At 42.7% G+C, this 16550-nt stretch overlaps 3 protein-coding genes across 4 annotated transcripts in view; 1 reads left to right on the top strand and 2 right to left on the bottom strand.

The window, feature by feature from the left end:
• XRN2 (5'-3' exoribonuclease 2) overlaps nt 1-5659 on the top strand; it is an 84761-nt gene extending 79102 nt beyond the window's left edge. For both annotated transcript variants that reach the window (XM_084887009.1, XM_084887008.1), the window contains 2 exons: nt 2080-2218; nt 5113-5659. In XM_084887009.1, the coding sequence (XP_084743135.1) occupies nt 2080-2218; nt 5113-5178 (205 nt within the window). In that variant the 3' untranslated portion in view covers nt 5179-5659. The remainder of the gene's footprint in view (nt 1-2079; nt 2219-5112) is intronic.
• LOC311624161 (general transcription factor II-I repeat domain-containing protein 2A-like) overlaps nt 1-16550 on the bottom strand; it is a 324681-nt gene that overhangs the window by 151369 nt on the left and 156762 nt on the right. The window lies entirely within an intron of this gene.
• Nucleotides 11689-12959, bottom strand: NKX2-4 (NK2 homeobox 4; the record flags this gene model as incomplete). The annotated part of the gene is made up of 2 exons (XM_084888953.1): nt 11689-12314; nt 12554-12959. The coding sequence occupies 2 exons, from the start codon at nt 12957-12959 to the stop codon at nt 11689-11691; spliced, it is 1032 nt and encodes a 343-aa protein (XP_084745079.1).

Genomic DNA, 16550 nt, shown 5'->3' with positions numbered 1-16550 from the left:
TCTCTGATGTCAAATAGTTGCCTCAATCAGTAGCTAGTAATTTTTAAAAGTTAGAGTATGTTAGCCTCAACATTTCTATCTCATATTTAAAATGTGTTTTCCAAGGCAAATTTCAGTTTGTATTTATCAGTTAATATAATTAGTATAGAAGTATGATAAAACTTGTGGAAAATGAAAACCTTTCTGCCAGTAAAGGGAAAAAAGAAAGAACATGTATGCCTCTCTGCCCCTCTTACCTTGTTTGTTCTGTTCGATTTTAATTAAATTATTTTATAAAATTTATCTTTGTCAACATATTAATTAGTAATTCCAAACAAAAAGGAGAACTTAGTTTTTAAACTGTGCTTTGTTTTTAACCTATTTTTAAAATAAAATAAAATTACATATATATATATAGTATGTGAATCTTACTAATAGATTTACATGTAACTCAGTTGAGTGAGTTTTATCATTATAAAACTGAGAACAATCGATTACAGTTACTACAATGTGTGAGTTGCAATTTTTGGTGTGTGTGTTTTGCATTAATGGCCCAGTTTTGATGAGCCTCTGGTCACAGCAAAAACCTTACCCTCTCACTCCTGCAGAGACCAGAAGAGACTACTCCTGTCTCTGAACACGGAACTATTACTACTAAACATGAAGCAGTCTTGCTAAGATACATTTGTGTTCATAATGAATCAAAAAAAAAAAATAATTCAAGGCCCCGAATATATGCACATTCTTTCTGAAAAGTAGATTTGTTTTATTTGGATTCACTTACAGCAAGAGTCCTAGTTTCATCTCTAACTGTGAAGAATAGCTTTGACCTTTTTAGAGTTCTTCAGAGAGCTGTTCTTTAAGCTATCAAACAAAAATAATCATCTTTGGTGTTTAAAAAATAAGGCAAGTCCAAGTGAAGGGAGGAGATTGGAGGGTAGAAAGGATTGATTTAGGCTTCAATAGCTGAGAGAAGAATTCATTATCCAATGAGCCCAACTTTGGGCTTTTTTCCCTAAGACCCAGGAGGTAAAATTCATGTGCTAATACAGTTATAAGCTTATTCCAGGTTGTCAGTGTTTTAGCAGGTTTAAAGTTTATTGTAATTCTTCCTAACATCTTTAATGGTCCCAAAGCTTCTAATGTTAAAATATACTGGAGAATTCTGCTTTTGTTTGTTTTTTTGTAGTGACTGTTCTGTAAAATTAAAGTTGAGGAAAATGTCTCAAGGCGAAAGTTTTGTTTTAAATGGTGATTGCCTTTGGAAAGATGTCTTTGCTACATTGTGTATTAATTTAAATTATGATTTCATGCATCATACCTGTTGCTTTGTATCTGTAAAGTTAAAATAGGCACTTGAAGACAATTAAAACATTTCTTTTGACTAGTAATCTGGGCCGGCAAACTGGGTTATAATAGCTGTTGAATCTGTGTTCCCATGTAAACTGTACACCAAATGCCAGTCAGCCCATGCCAATTAGTGCTCATGTTGCTAGGTCACCGTGGTCAATTGAGAGCTGCATCAATAGAACTTGAAAAGGTTTCCTCCCGATCAGACCTTCTGACATATTGAGCAGAATAATGGATGGGAAAAAACAGCCAAGTCCCCTACCCTGGATTCAAAATACTCAGCAGTAAGAATTCATTTGCAACCTGCAATTAACTAGAAAGAATGGACTCCAAGAATGAGTCTGGACATTTTTAAAAATAAAGCCTCATTCTCCTGTCTTGTACATGTTTACTCTTTGGATAGCATCTTAAATGTAGCCAACTTGAAGATCTTGGTCCAAATCTTTACATAACTAAAAAGGAAATTTCACAATTGTAAATGAATAAAATATATTTTTTAAGCCAGGCCTTCCTGAATCACTTACGGTTTAAACATTCTTTAATAAATGCTGATACTTTATGAAACATTAGACTACACTGGATATGTGGGATACAGGGGCCACATATATCCCATATGACAAATGCAGCAAAATTGGATTACAAAAATGATACATACTTGACTTGTAATTGCAAAAATGATACCTGCCAATTTTAGGCTTTTGGCTGTATAACATGCTTGGCTTGTAATGCACACATGATGCTTTTCCACAGGGGTGTTGGGGCTGAACCTCTACTGCCATGGAACCGGATGCTCCAGAACCAAAATGCAGGCTTTCAGCCAAACCAGTACCAGATGCTAGCCGGGCCTGGCGGCTATCCACCCAGACGCGATGATCGTGGAGGGAGACAGGTAATATGGTGTGGGCTGTGGGACGAAAACATACTGTGTACTTAGCCATGCCTCTCAGGACTCCATATTTTCTTAAAAAAACATTTCTGGCCGAAAACCGGTTTGGCTTAATGGATAGAGCATCTGCCTGCGGACTGAAAGGTCCCAGGTTCGATTCCGGTCAAGGGCATGTACCTTGGTTGCGGGCACATCCCCAGTGGGGGCTGTGCAGGAGGCAGTTAATCAATGTTTCTAATTCTCTATCCTCCCTTTCTCTCTGTAAAAAAATCAATAAAATATATTTTAATAAAACATTTCTAGATAAGATATTTATAGATTAGTTTAGCTGAACTTGGGTCTCTCATTAAAAATGTATATAAGGCAAATATCTGCCTCACTAAGTAAATTATACCTTGAAGATGCTGAACAATTTCCAGAGCAAAAACCCTTTTAATCATAGCAATCAGTGACCTTTAGCACATATGTGGTCCGTTACCAGAAACCTTGTTTATCCTTTAAGGATATTACTTTCTGTTTTACTACAAATTAAGTCTCTCCTAATAGATAATTTCTTAGAAAATGAAAGCAGGAATCTATTTTTTTCAACTGTATATTTATCTTAGAAGTCTTATGTCTTGATGTATCTGTTCTCTCTCCTCATGGAAAAAAACCTCTCCTTCATAAAAAAATCTTCCACATATTTTTCTACCAAATGTAAATAGCTATACATTGAATGAGTATAATTCCTAGATAGTACCTTTAGTAGTTGTAAGCTTCATTTCCTTTTCTCTGTAGCATCCAGTTTTTGCAACATTTAAGACTGAAATCTTATTTATTCCATTCTGTTTGTCCCCCAGCCCAGCCATTTGATAACACTGTCCAGTATTTACATGCTCTGTCATCAAATTCTTTTTTTTTCTTTTCTTTTTTTTGTCATCAAATTCTTGCCAGAGAACAGGATCAGAGTGTTGTGTCTCGGTGTGTGCTGTTTGTGGAGTTTGGTACCTGTGGTGATGCGAAGTGATTTCAAATTGCTTACCTGGTGTTGCCTACAGGCCTTTTGCAATACTTTGAATGTTAATTTTACAACTCAAGGTCTTACTGTGTGTCCCCTTATTCTGATAGCTAAGAAAAGTCTTTTTTACACTGTTTCTTAGTGTCTCTTCACTTTACAAGGAAACAATCATCTTAATTGTCTTTTGAGAGAATTTTGTTAGCTTATTAGACTCAGTTCATAGAATTTTACTTTGCAAACCTTTAAATACCATATCATAGATTGAGAATAGGTAATCTACATAATGAGTATTATTGAAACAAGGACATGCTTATAACCAGAAGACATCTTAGAGAATGTCTAGTCCAGTCACCTAATTTTCCCAGTCAGAAACTTGAAACCCTAAAACACTTGCAGTTTGGCAGCAAAGCTGGGAACTCCTGAACCCAGTTCCTTTCTTTGCTGCCTCCTTTGGAGGAGGAGATTTTCCTTTAAGGAGCCCTCTGCTATTACAGAAGGTGACATTCTTACTTCAGACAGGGGTGGGAACCTTTTTTCTGCCAAAGCCATTTGGATATTTATAACATCATTCTGGGGCCATACAAAATTATCAACTTAAAAATTAGCCTGCTATATTTGGTCATTTAATTAACTCACCCCTAATGCCTTGGCAGAGCCTGACCAAATGATTTTGCAAGCCCTATTCAGGGGTCTTCAAACTACGGCCCGCGGGCCACATGCAGCCCCCAGGGGAGTCTGATCCTGCCCGCCAGGTTTTTTGGGCAGTGAGCGCAGCCAAGGTGTTACAGTAGGAATTAGTAGTTCATATAGTCCGGCCCTCCAGCTCTCTGAGGGACCGTGATCTGGCCCCCACTTTAAAAAGTTTGAGGACCCCTGCGGCCTATATGGTCCTCGGGCCGGATGTTCCCTACCCCTGACAAGAGATCAAAACCACTTGGTAAATGTGTAATTCTTTTAGTACCTCCTTTTTCTCTGTGTCTTTCTCACTGATTTTTATTTAAAAACAATTTTTGAATACTATTAAATTATAGTGAAATGTATATGACTACAGTGCTTTAGCCTACCGTGTGTCTTTCAAGGGTCTATAGAAATATTATTTGCAAGCACACCTAGGGGCTATTAGGAATGTCCTTAGTAATTGATTATGTAATAACCTAATATATTATTTAATGCTCTACTATTTATAGATTTTTAAAAAATCAGGACCACCCTAAAATTCATAGGTATTTAGGCCTTAACTGACTTTTTTTCCTTTCTTTTTTTTTTTTTAAATATATTTTATTGATTTTGTACAGAGAGGAAGGGAGAGAGAGAGAGAGAGAGAGTTAGAAACATCGATGAGAGAGTGTCATCGATCAGCTGCCTCTTACACACCCCCTACTGGGGATATGCCCGTAACCAAGGTACATGCCCTTGACCGGAATCGAACCCGGGACCTTTCAGTCCCCAAGCCGACGCTCTATCCATTGAGCCAAACCGGTTTCAGCCTTAACTGACTTCTTACCTTGGTTAGGCAAATTGACTTTAGTGTAAATGTATCTAAAGATGAAGCTTACATCTACTACCTGACCACAATATGCCTGCTGGGGGTGGTAGGGAAGATTGAGGACTTCAAGGGTTTTACACACACACTTAACTCTGTATATTTCATTTGTGTAGATTGTAAGGAATCTTTAAATTGCTTGATAAGGCTTGTTTGGTTAGTTGTCAGTAATAGCATTTGTGCTATTACTAATGTCCCACTTTGCAATAAGCTTGGTATAAACGAAGACCTTCATGTGATATACCTTTAAGACATATTTACCTTCTTTATGGTATATTTTTCCATATAGCGGAAAAAATAAATTTTTTGCAGGGGTGTTAATTCAGAAAATAAACTCTTTCTTTTGCTTATTTTCAGGGCTATCCCAGAGAAGGAAGGAAGTACCCTTTGCCACCACCCTCAGGAAGATACAATTGGAATTAGGCTTTTGTAAAGCTTTCCTAAATCCTTTCATCATTCTACAGTTTTATGCTATTTGTGGAAAGATTTCTTTCTCAAGTAGTAGTTTTTAAGAAAACTGCAGTACTTTGTGTATTTCTTTTAACTGTATATTTCTACTGATCTGATCCCACTGTTTTATGTTGCTTTCCAAAGATGTATGTTGCATACTACAGTGGATCTGAATTTATTATTGCTTGTAAAACATTTTGATGGAATAGGAATACTGGTTTTTCATTATGGTTAAAAATCAAGCCAGCTGTGGATTTCAAAACACAGTGTATTCTAGATCATCTAAGATCCATGCTGATTTTTAATGCACAAGAATTAGGTATGAACTCGTGAGCTGGAACCCTCAGCCAACTAGAGTATATATTGTTCAGTATTTCTTTGGAAACATTTCATTAATGTACTTGTCTTACAGAAATTTCTGGACTTTAGTAAAAACAAACAAAAAATTTCAAAATTCTGGTTTCTTGTGTTCTTATTCTTTTACAGTATCTCAACTTCGAAAATCTTGGCCAAACATTTGATTTTTCTAAAATCAGTTTTTCAGGAAACAGTTAATTTTTACAATTAGATGTTAAGATGATATGCTCAGCAATACCACCCAATCAACACATATGTTAGTATGTCTGTCAGCATCTGATTTTGCTAACTATAAAATCTTTGTGAGAATAAATTACTTAATTTTACAAATTTCATGTAGACTCCTGAATCAATTTTAAGGACTTTAAAAAATTTTTATAAGAAAAGTTGGAAAGTGAAATGTTTAATTTATAGGTAAATAGTGTATGCTCCTTAGCACATATTTTTGGCGTTACTTCATAATAGATTCCAATTTGTACTCACTTTTTTCCTTGCTACCATGCACACTATAATTCCTTAAATTAATGCTTGGAGTTTACATACAACACTTCCATATGTGTTTTAATTTGATCTCCAAAAAAAATTAAGATACATTATAAAGATTCTTGCTGCTTTGTTTCCTTCTTTCCATTCTAGCCTAAGGTTGTAAAATAAGATTTCTCTTGGACCTGCTGACTTAGGATATTTTTGCTTTAATATTCACCTATAGCACACTAGTTAATCTTATTCTCTGTGTTAAAAATCTCACCTTAAAATAAGATATTTTGAAGTTATTGGGTTCATTGCTAGTGATGGATGAATAGGGGAGGGTCCTTTACTGTTGAGAAAAGTTTCTCAAGGGGAATTAACACAACTATTATGTATTTCCTTCACAATACATTAAAATGATAGTAATGCCTTCCATTAATTTCTCTTCCAAATATTAAGAACATATAGCCACTTAAATCAAGCAGGGCTTATTCCAAAGGAGCTTATATAAATGTCTTATTGTGTATAGCTTTATAGGTACCCAAAGCTCACACACTTCTACAGAACCTGTATTTTCTCCGACCTTCAGTTTTAGTTTAGTTTAGCATTGTTTCAAACTATCCTGTGTGTCGGTAAAATAATTCCGTTTTGACCTGGCTTTTCCACAATTATATGTAACTATTCAAAACAAATTAAATTTTAAAATTAATATAGTGTCCTTTTGAAGACACCTAAAGCAAAAAGCCTGATGGAAAAGTTGAGGCTGGATCCCCCCTAACAGGTTGAGTGCCCTGAAGGACATCAGTAATAGCTGAACCCTCACTTTCAGCCTCCCCCATTCCTTCACCCTGGCTTCCTTATCTCATTCTACTTCCATCTCTTCCCAAGTGTTTCGGAAAATGTCCTCTGTTATTTCAACAAGAGAAAGCTTTGAGAACTTGAAATGCGATGTTTAAAGCCATAAACATTCCCCTCCACATTCAGATGTAAATAAAGTTAACAGACCAATTTTAAATAATTAACTGTACTCCATTATATTACCTATAAGTAGGGCAAAGTTTTTGAGAGTCTTTAAAGATTCTTGAAGACCTTGGAACCTGGAAAGGGCCTGACTTGATTGTGGCGCTAAGGGCCCTTACTGAGCAGGGGTCCTCCCTTTACGTCAAGATCAAATGAGGTAACGCACATTAAAGTACAAAGCCATCTGCAAATGACTGTTAAATTGCCATTTAGCGTAACAAAGGCAAATGGGGTGTAATGGCCGGTTGACTTTAGTTCCATGACGCGGGACAAGGTGGGGGTTGGGTGGCAGCACTCCGGGGGTGCGGCTGGAGATCCCAAGTACGGGTTTTCGGTTGGATGCGGATGCGTTGGAGGTCGGGGGCACCGCCATCAGGACAAGGCGACTTCGCAGCGGGATGGTGGAGGCGCCGGGAGCAGTGAGCCCGGTGCGACGGGGACAGGTGCAGCTCTTGAGAAGCGCCTCTAAGCCCAGCCACCGGTCTGGCCGGGCTGGGAAGACGGCGGGCTCGGCGCACGTGGGGAGCGTGCCTTACGCCCTGGCTCCGGTTCCTCGCTCCGCGTCCCGTCGCAGCCGGGCGTGGAGCAGGGTGGGCGCAGGAAAGCTCAGATCTCTGACCCACGCAGGGCATTGCAGCATCACCTCTCGGCTTCGGGACTCAGTGTCGCCGTTTCTCAATGTAACCAGTTTCATCTCAGCTCCCTGCACGAATGCACCGCACCTGAAAGGGAAGAGCGGAGATGTCCTCCTTTCCGAGGCTGCTGTTTAAAGATCTTAGTCTGAACATAACGGGATTTAGCCATGCTAAATCGAAGGGTGTGCATTCTCCGGAGAACTCACTAAGGTTCCTTATTCCCCGCCGGCAGAGCGGCTGCCCGCTCCATCGCGCTTCTTTCCCGCCCGCTCCAGAGGAGCGGAGGTCCCGCCAGACTACTCCCGGGCGATTGACTGCTCTACTAATCCTAACCAGGAAAGAAGTCGATTAACTAATAAAATAACAAGCAGCCCATTCTTGGTTAAGTTTCCCTCCACTCAGGGTTAAATTGAATGCTTTGGTAGTGCTGCTTGTTTCCCGATACCGTATTAAGTAAGGCCTAGAGAACACGCTTTGATTTTGGGGTGAAATGGGAATATAGCTATTCGCTACTGCAAAATAGTCTGCACAACTTAGAGGTAAGCAAATTAGTGGTTAAACTTGTATAAGAGAACCCACGCAAACAATTGCTGAAACTAGGTTACATGGAATTTAAAACAAAATCTCATTGCACTCAATTGCAGGTAAATCTTCCAAGTAAGAAACAAACAAAATCCAAAAACCTTTTCCGTAAGCTCATAAAATGTAAATAATTTATTCTCACAAAGATTTTATAGTTAGCAAAATCAGAACTGACAAACATACTAACATATTTGGTAACCAAAAACCTCTCCCATAAGCTTCCATTACCTCCTAACTTAAAAATAATGAAATCAAAGTGATCTTGATCACAGTTCTCTGCGTACTGGAGAGAGCCAGGTCCTGCCCAGAGGGAGATGCAGCTCCCCATCTGAGTAGAGTCTTTTGTGTCTTCTCATCAGTTCTCACTAGCAGTAAAAAGCTACTTGTTTTCTTAATAAAATCTATCATAGGTTTCTGTCTCATTGGGTTTGGGCATAGCAAGTGGCAGTATTTTTAAAAGCCGAAGTGAAATAATTTAGATGCAAGGTTTTATCCACACGTTAGTATTGTGTTAAACAGTTGGGCAATATCATTCTCACTTTGAACCGTATCTGAAGTTTATACTGCCACCATAAAATTCCCTTATGCACAAATTCATACCTAAAAATGCAATCTTTGGCTTTTTTTTTTTTTTAATGTGACTGTGGTCCACAAATTTATCCTAAAAGTCCTTCTACATCATCAGTATTCAACGAAGCTAACAAAGCAAGTGTTTAGAAGCTGCTTGCCCTTAGTGAGCAGGATTGAGTCTCTGATTTGCTTTAAACTGAAAGTAAACAGTCGCTCGCAGGATGAGTTTGAACACACCAGTTGATACAAGTCTGACTGACTACTTCTTCTAAGCAAAGCCTTAAGTAGAAGACAACTGGGTTACACCCCCACCCTTCCCTATACAAAACACCCTTCCTGTGGACTGCACACACTCTCACACATACATTTCCATTCCATCCCAACACAGACTACAGAGAAGTACCTGCGATCCCTGCTGCTGTTCCTCCTGCAATTTGATTCTGGGCTTTGATTCCTGTGTCTCAATTAGAAAAGATAAGTTAGATTATTGCAAAAATCCCCCAAACAGTTAGGAAAACATCCCATGTGCAGTTAGCATTTCTGAAATCGAGTTTGGCTGTGGCCTCGGCTCAACTTCGAGGGGGCTTTGTTCCCCTCGGACCCTCCCTCTGGTCCTGAAGACACTTAGCCTCCTCTCCAGTTAATGAGTTTCACCTAGTCTGGCTGTTCGCGTTTTTTTACAAAAGATCTGCAAAGCGCTAATTGCAAAAGGAAAAAAGTTCTTGTTTTGCATTAATCAGAATGTGGAGTTCCAGAGTAAACATGCTTTTTAATTTCCATCTTTCAAGAATCAAGCCTTACCTCATTTCAGGATGTGCACACACATAAACGCAGCAGTTTCTGGGTGTAGAATGTGAAGTCCTCTGCAGCAGCTACTGTGGCTTGGCTCCTTCACTACTTCACAGAATGCTGAAAGGAAACTATACGCCTGTACCACATACACTTCCAGAAAATACTGTATAACGAGGCTGTTTATTCTTAATGATCTTTTGGTACAGAGTTCGCTTAGTCTAAGGGATTCTTGGTTCCGGAAATAAATTATAAAGGAAAAAACTGTCCATGAAGATTTATTTTTCTAATGTTATGTTACTTGGAGCCCTTAGTCCATAAGCTATTGTTTCTGTTGCATTTGGGGCTGTTTCTATACATTTAAATATATATCTATCATAAGATGTAAATGAAGTAAATTTTTTGAATTCTGGTACTAAGAGGGAATCAAAGCACATCAGACATAGTTTTGCTTCCTTGGTTAACATTTTGAAAGGCAATTCCATCAACAAGCAAAACCCCAATTTTTTTGTAGGCATATTGCACCATTTCATACTACTTTTTTGTTTAAATTATTCATTTTTATGTAAAATGCTTTAAAAATTAATTCTCATTTTCCTGCTTTAGTATTTTTTTTTCCATCTGTGAAAGTGTTTGGAGTTTATTGTTATTTACTATACAAAATCTAGTTTAGAGAAAGTGCATGTTTAACTGCTAAAATACCTTCCTAAGGATTCACTTTGCATTCAGAAAAATCCAAAACAAAATGAAGTGAAATAAAACGTTTCAACCTCACACGTAGGAGAGATTTGGGTTCCCTGGTAACTATTTTGAGCACTTATAAATCATGTTATGTCTTTAAATTTTCGTTATTGTTATAAGTTCATGGTTTTTTAGCTTTCTTTTAGTATTTTTACTCCAACACCAGGTATTTCAATTATACGATGAGATGTGTTGTAACATCATGTCAACTATTATAAAAAACTAAACAAAACGAAGTGAAAAAGAAATGACCACTTGATTTTCACAAGAAAGCACTTGTTTCTTTTGTTATATTTAAATATCCATTGAACATAGGAAATATAAATGGGCATATTAAGAGTAAATACATTTGTACAATAAAACACCAACAAAATCGGTGTGCAACCCCTGTTAAGTTTTAATATGATGGAAAAATTATTAACATTTTAGTTATCCTTTACATCCTGGCTACAATTCAATAAATTACCTTATTCTCTTCCTTCTTCTTGGCATGCTTTGAATTAAAGATTAATTGATGTCAATTTTAGCAATTTTTATTGCTTCTTCTAGCATTGAATCAAGGTATCCAAAATCAGACAAGCAAATATCTTAGAAAGAGTAAGTAATATGACTACAGAAGAATGGGGGTATTTATTTTATCAGTTGATTGGGGAGACCAGATTCCATATAAAAAATAGTTTACAACCCTCCATGACGAACTGCCTGATTGGGGGGTGGGAAGGATAATATGCAAACACTCATTTGCCAAATAATGATCAAAACATTTTAAAATCAGCGTTCAATTTAAAAAGCTCTACCAATCCATATAAGCAGTATTTTGATTCTTTTCATTCCGTTTAATAATTCCTCTGCAATAATGCTTCTATGTGCATGATCCACCAATTTACTTCTAAACATTAATGAAATTGCACTTAAGGGGGGGGGGGAGAGGGGGCTCTTCGAAAATCAATCTCCCGAGATAAATTCCACTTTCAAAAAGATTATTCAAGCTGGGTTGATTTTTAGAACTACAAACACCAACAAAGTTTCCAACACTGAAAACTCAGAGAGCTTTGGCTAGGAATGTGGTGGATGTGGGCTCAGCCAGCTTTTCGCGAAACTTGGAACTTCTGGAAGGAGGAAACCACCGCCGCTGGGCCTCCTGGCAGGCCACATCTGGTCCCGGGGCTGCTGCTGTCTCCCGCCCGCAGCCACGAGGTTGGACCCGCGTGTCCCTCTCGATCGCCGCACACACAGAAGCCGGCGTGGGCACGATTCCTCGCAATGCTTTTGCAAACCCTTCGGGGCCGCGGGCAGGCCCCCGCCCAGGGCCCCCGCGCGGTCACCACGTCCTGCCATAGAGCAGGCTGGCACCCAGCACGCCGCCGCCGCCGCCGCCGCCGTAGTCTCCCGCGGCCGCGTCCAGCGCCGCCAGGCCGCCGCCGGGGCCGTGCAGCGCGGGCGGGCTGGGCGACAGCTCCTCCAGCTCGGGCGTCGGCGCGGGCGGCTGCGGGCCGGCCTGGCCGGGCGTGGGGGGCGCGCCCGCCCCGTTCGGGCACGGCTTGCCGTCCTTGACCAGCACGGGCACGGCCACGCGGCGCGGGGACGCCGGCGGCGGCGGCGGCGGGGCCAGGCCGCCGTCCTGCTGCAGCTGCTGCGCCGCCTTGTCCTTGGCCTGGCGCTTCATCTTGTAGCGGTGGTTCTGGAACCAGATCTTGACCTGCGTGGGCGTCAGGTGGATGAGGCCTGCCAGGTGCTCGCGCTCGGGCGCCGACAGGTAGCGCTGCTGCCGGAAGCGCCGCTCCAGCTCGTACACCTGCGCCTGCGAGAACAGCACGCGCCGCTTCCTCCGCGGGGCCGCCGCCGCCACGTGCAGGGGCGCCAGCGCCTTGGCCGCGTCCGCGATGCCCGCCAGCGGCCCCACGCCGGCCACGTTCACGCCCGCCGACGGCCCCATGAACCTGGAAACTGGGGAGGGGCCCCCCGGAGGGGAAGCAAAGGTGAGCGCGAGGCCCGCTTCGCACCCCGCGCCCGCCCGCCCCCCTCCGAGTCCCCGGGACGCCCCGCGCGCCCCGGCCCGGAGCCCAGGACCCGCGGCCCCGCGCGCCCGGGACTCGGGAACCCCGTGCGCCCCGGACCCGGCACCCGGTACCCCCGCGCGCCCCGCGCCGTCCGCCCGCCTCGCCCCGCGCTGCGGTCCCGCTCACTTGACGAGTAGCGCGGGTCCGCGTTGGCTCCGTACCAGCCGGCGGCCCCCGCGGCCGCGCCGCCCCGCATGCCGTCCGCGTAGGCGGGCAGCTCGCCCACGCCGCCCAGGCCGCCGTTGCAGTAGCCGCCCACGGCGCCGGCGAACTGCGGGACGCCCGCCGGCATGTGGTAGGCCGCCGCCGCGCCGTGGCCCGCCATGGGGTGCGGCTGCAGCCCCGCCACGGCCGCGCCCTGCGCGGGGGCACCGGGCGGCGCGCGGTAGGCGGCGGCCGCGGCCCCCAGGGGCGCCCCCAGGCCGGGCGGCGCGCCGTCCATGGCGCCGCCGAACTTCTTGTAGGTCTCCTCGATGGGGCTCAGGATGTCGGACACGGAGAAGGGCGTCGTATGCTTGGGGCTCAACGACATGGCTCGCGGGCCGCCGGGGAGGGGTCCCGGGGCGGGCGCGGGCGGGACGCGGCCCCGGAGCCTGCGAGGAGGAGCCGGAGGCGCCGCAGCCCCCGGAGCCGCGGGTCTGGGGTTCGTTTCAGTCCCGCGCCGGGTTTACGACAGACTCGGGGGGCGGAGCAACAGCCCCAACGAGCAAACAATGGTCATTGGCATCTTTTTCTCTCGCCCCCCCCTCTCTCCCGCCTCCCCATAACGGAGGCAGAGAGGGCGAAGGGGGCGGTTGGGTGTCTCTTGACAAGATCGCCCCCCTTTGCGGTCCGCGCGCTCCCGCCTCCGTCCTGGCCGTCACCCCGGCCCTGGAGCAGCAGAATCAGAAACCCCGAGGCCGGGTCCAGGCGGAGAGCGAAGGGCGTCCAGCTTCGCCGGCCCAGACCTCTGGTTTCCCAAAGCGACTTCGGAGCCAAGTCCCCTGTGATTGCGGAGGGGAGATGTGGTGCTAAATTGGGGTGGGGCGTGCAGGGCTCGCTCCGTCCTTTCCAACTAACCCTCCCCCCCCCCCCCTTCACTCGATCCATTATCTACTCGTCTTTAAGTGTTAAAAAAAAAAAAAACTCTTGGGTTCCCCCGTAAGAGCGCCTAGAGAGAAGAGGTACAATGACCGTCCTTTGCCATTGTAGGGCTCCTAATTTATGCATCTTTAGACCCTTCAGCGTCATTTTGTGGGCAACCAAACGGGCACTTTTAAATTAGCTCCAAGTATCCAAATCCAAAGAAGAGAGCAAACATAGAGAAACACACAGATGCTAACTTGTAAGTATTCTGTTTTTACTCGGTGGGGATGGAGGCCGAAGTTGAGGTTGGTTAAGGCAAAGAGAGTAACTTTTATTTGTTAAAATGTTACCAGTTCAATTTGCACCTGTAAAGTTCTTTACAGCTTTCTGCAGTTCATTCAAAGTCATTCTGTGTGTGTGTGTGTGTGTGTGTGTGTGTGAGAGAGAGAGAGAGAGAGAGAGAGAGAGAGAGAGAGAGTCTCTGTCTCTCTCTGTCTCTCTCTCTCCCTCACCCTTCTCTCTCCCTCACCCTTCTCTCTCCCTCACCCTTCTCTCTCACTCCCCTCTCCCTCCTCTCTCTCTCCCATCTTCTCTCTCTCTCTCTTCTCTCTCTTCTCTCCTCCTCTTCTTCTTCTTCTTCTTCTTCTTCTTCCTCCTCCTCCTCCTCCTCCTCCTCCTCCTCCTCCTCCTCCTCCTCCTCCTCCTCCTCCTCCTCCTCCTCCTCCTCCTCCTCCTCCTCTTCTTCTTCTTCTTCTTCTTCTTCTTCTTCTTCTTCTTCTTCTCCTCTCCCCCCCCCCTCTCTCATTATTCTCCTACCACTCCATGTTCAAAAAGAAGAGGGAAAAAAAAAACCCCAAAGTACAAATATTTCTAACTGTTCAAAATGTGTCCTTTTGTTATTGTCGGGAAACCTGTTCGAGGAAAAAAATATAAAATGGATGCAGAAATCAGGCGAATATGGCAGTTTCTCTTTAAAAAACAAACACGTTATCATCATTTCATTTGCAAATGTACCTGCTTAGCAAAGAATTTAGACATTGTAAACTCTCCATCAAATGCTGAACACCAGAAATAAGACAAAAGAAGTGTGCACAGCATATTGTTTAAATTTTGAAGATGATCTTACAGTTAAAAATAACACAAGGAAAATGACATTGCAATTTTTAATTTGTCCTGGAGACTGGGGCAGGAGAAAGAAAAGGAACAAGAAAAGTGCTTTGTAAAGCGAGATTTTATTGTTAAAAAGAAAAAAAGGATATACACCAATCATTTCAGTATAACCGAACAGTACAAGACTTGAAGGCAGGATATGTTACCCAATCCTTTCCCTGTTGCGTTTCAGCCCTTTGGGTGGAATGCCCTCAGACACTTTGCTTTTGTTGTTTTATTCATTGTTTGGTTCTTCCTTTGTACTTCAAAGAACCTGCCTTTGGGTTTGGGGATGGGACTGGTAGTGTAGTCACCTATGGGAAGGATGCATCTACAAGGCAAGTGTGAAGAGAAGTACTTTAAAATGCTAAAAGAACAAATCACAAGATTACATGAATTGTTTGCAGTCATCAGTTATTGACTTAGCAAAATTAGTATTGCTTCAACTTTAACATGATGCTCTTTTTACAGGTCTTTCCTGGACTTGAAACACTGGGGCTAGTTCTTCATTCTCACATGCACTGGAATTGCCTATTTTTTTCCTTCTTATTAGTGATACACAAAGAAGCATTTGCGTGTATATTTAAGTGGTTGCTGGAATCCTAAAAACTGTAGCTTGTTTTAAGTTTTGGTTTAATTCAGTGTTGTTTACTTGTGTAAGCTTAAATAAAAAGAAGTAGAAAGTCATTCCATTCAAACTTCCCTCAGAGTTACCCGGGTCAGTAAAAATGGTGGGTGTAACATATGTGGCTATACAAATCACTTGCAAACCATTATATTTTATTTTTCAAGATCAAGCATGTTTCAGAAATGAAACCCATGATCATAATCTTCAAATTGATTAGTTATCCAAATTGAAAACATGTTTACAATTATAGTCCCCTCCCAGACTACTTACTGTGTTTTCAGGCTATGCGTTTTATCCCATGTAGTTTTTGTTGTTGTTGTTGTTTTTGTGCGTGTGGTTTTTTTTGTTTTTGTTTTAGGACTTCAGGATAGCAGTTCACATAAGTGGTTAATACCACAAGTTGTTGCTCACTTTGTTTTTCAACACCATGGGCACAGGTACATTACATCTGAAAGGTTCCCATTTTTTAAGTCAAACAGCTCTTTGTTTGGGGGCTCTCTGCAGAGTCACTTTCTGACTGCTTGGGGACCTTACACCTTAAATGGTACTCCTTCACTGGTGAGTAGTTCTGGGTGGGAAGAAAAACCCACAATGTTTACTATTTCTCCCTATCAATTATTCGTTTCTTGTTCCAGAAATTACGTACTTCCATGCTGGGCTTTTTGGATGTGTGCCGATGATTCCAGAAATAGATGTAGTCTGGAGCAGCGGTTGCCAACCTTTGGGACCCCAGGGACCACCAGTGGTCTAAGGACCACCATTTGGTGACGGCTGGTTTGGAGGATGCCTATGTACATTTATAGAGACAAATTAAAATCCAATTAATTTTTCATCAAATTGTTGTCTGCCAAAATTATGTATGGAAGTTCATACTCAGTAGACTATTAAATATTATTGATGAAATTAGATTCCATAGGAAATGTATTTCTAAGGAGTGTGTTCTTCCCTTAAGAACAAGGAAAGGAAACACTCAGAAGAGAAAGCAAATGCTGTCAAAGGGAATACAGGGAGAAGAGATGTCCTTCCCACCCTATCTTCCATCCCAGTCTCTCTCCTCAGAGTCACCCGTACCTCTGTTCCCTGTTTCCTCTGGGATGTCCTGTACATCTAGAAATCTACTACCATTTTACACACAAGAGGTACATGTTCTATATTGTTTGGTACCTTTTCATAGTTTGGGTTTTTGCAATTTTACACGGCACACTTACCTCTGAAAACTTAATAAATGGGCTGTGCAGATATAGAACATTTCATGAACAAAAAGATTCAGTAGGACTTCTT

This window comes from Pipistrellus hanaki (genome assembly GCF_964339955.1).
Source record: "Pipistrellus hanaki genome assembly, chromosome: 6".
Classification (NCBI taxonomy): Eukaryota; Metazoa; Chordata; class Mammalia; order Chiroptera; family Vespertilionidae; genus Pipistrellus; species Pipistrellus hanaki.
This window is presented reverse-complemented; position numbering and strand designations above follow the sequence as displayed.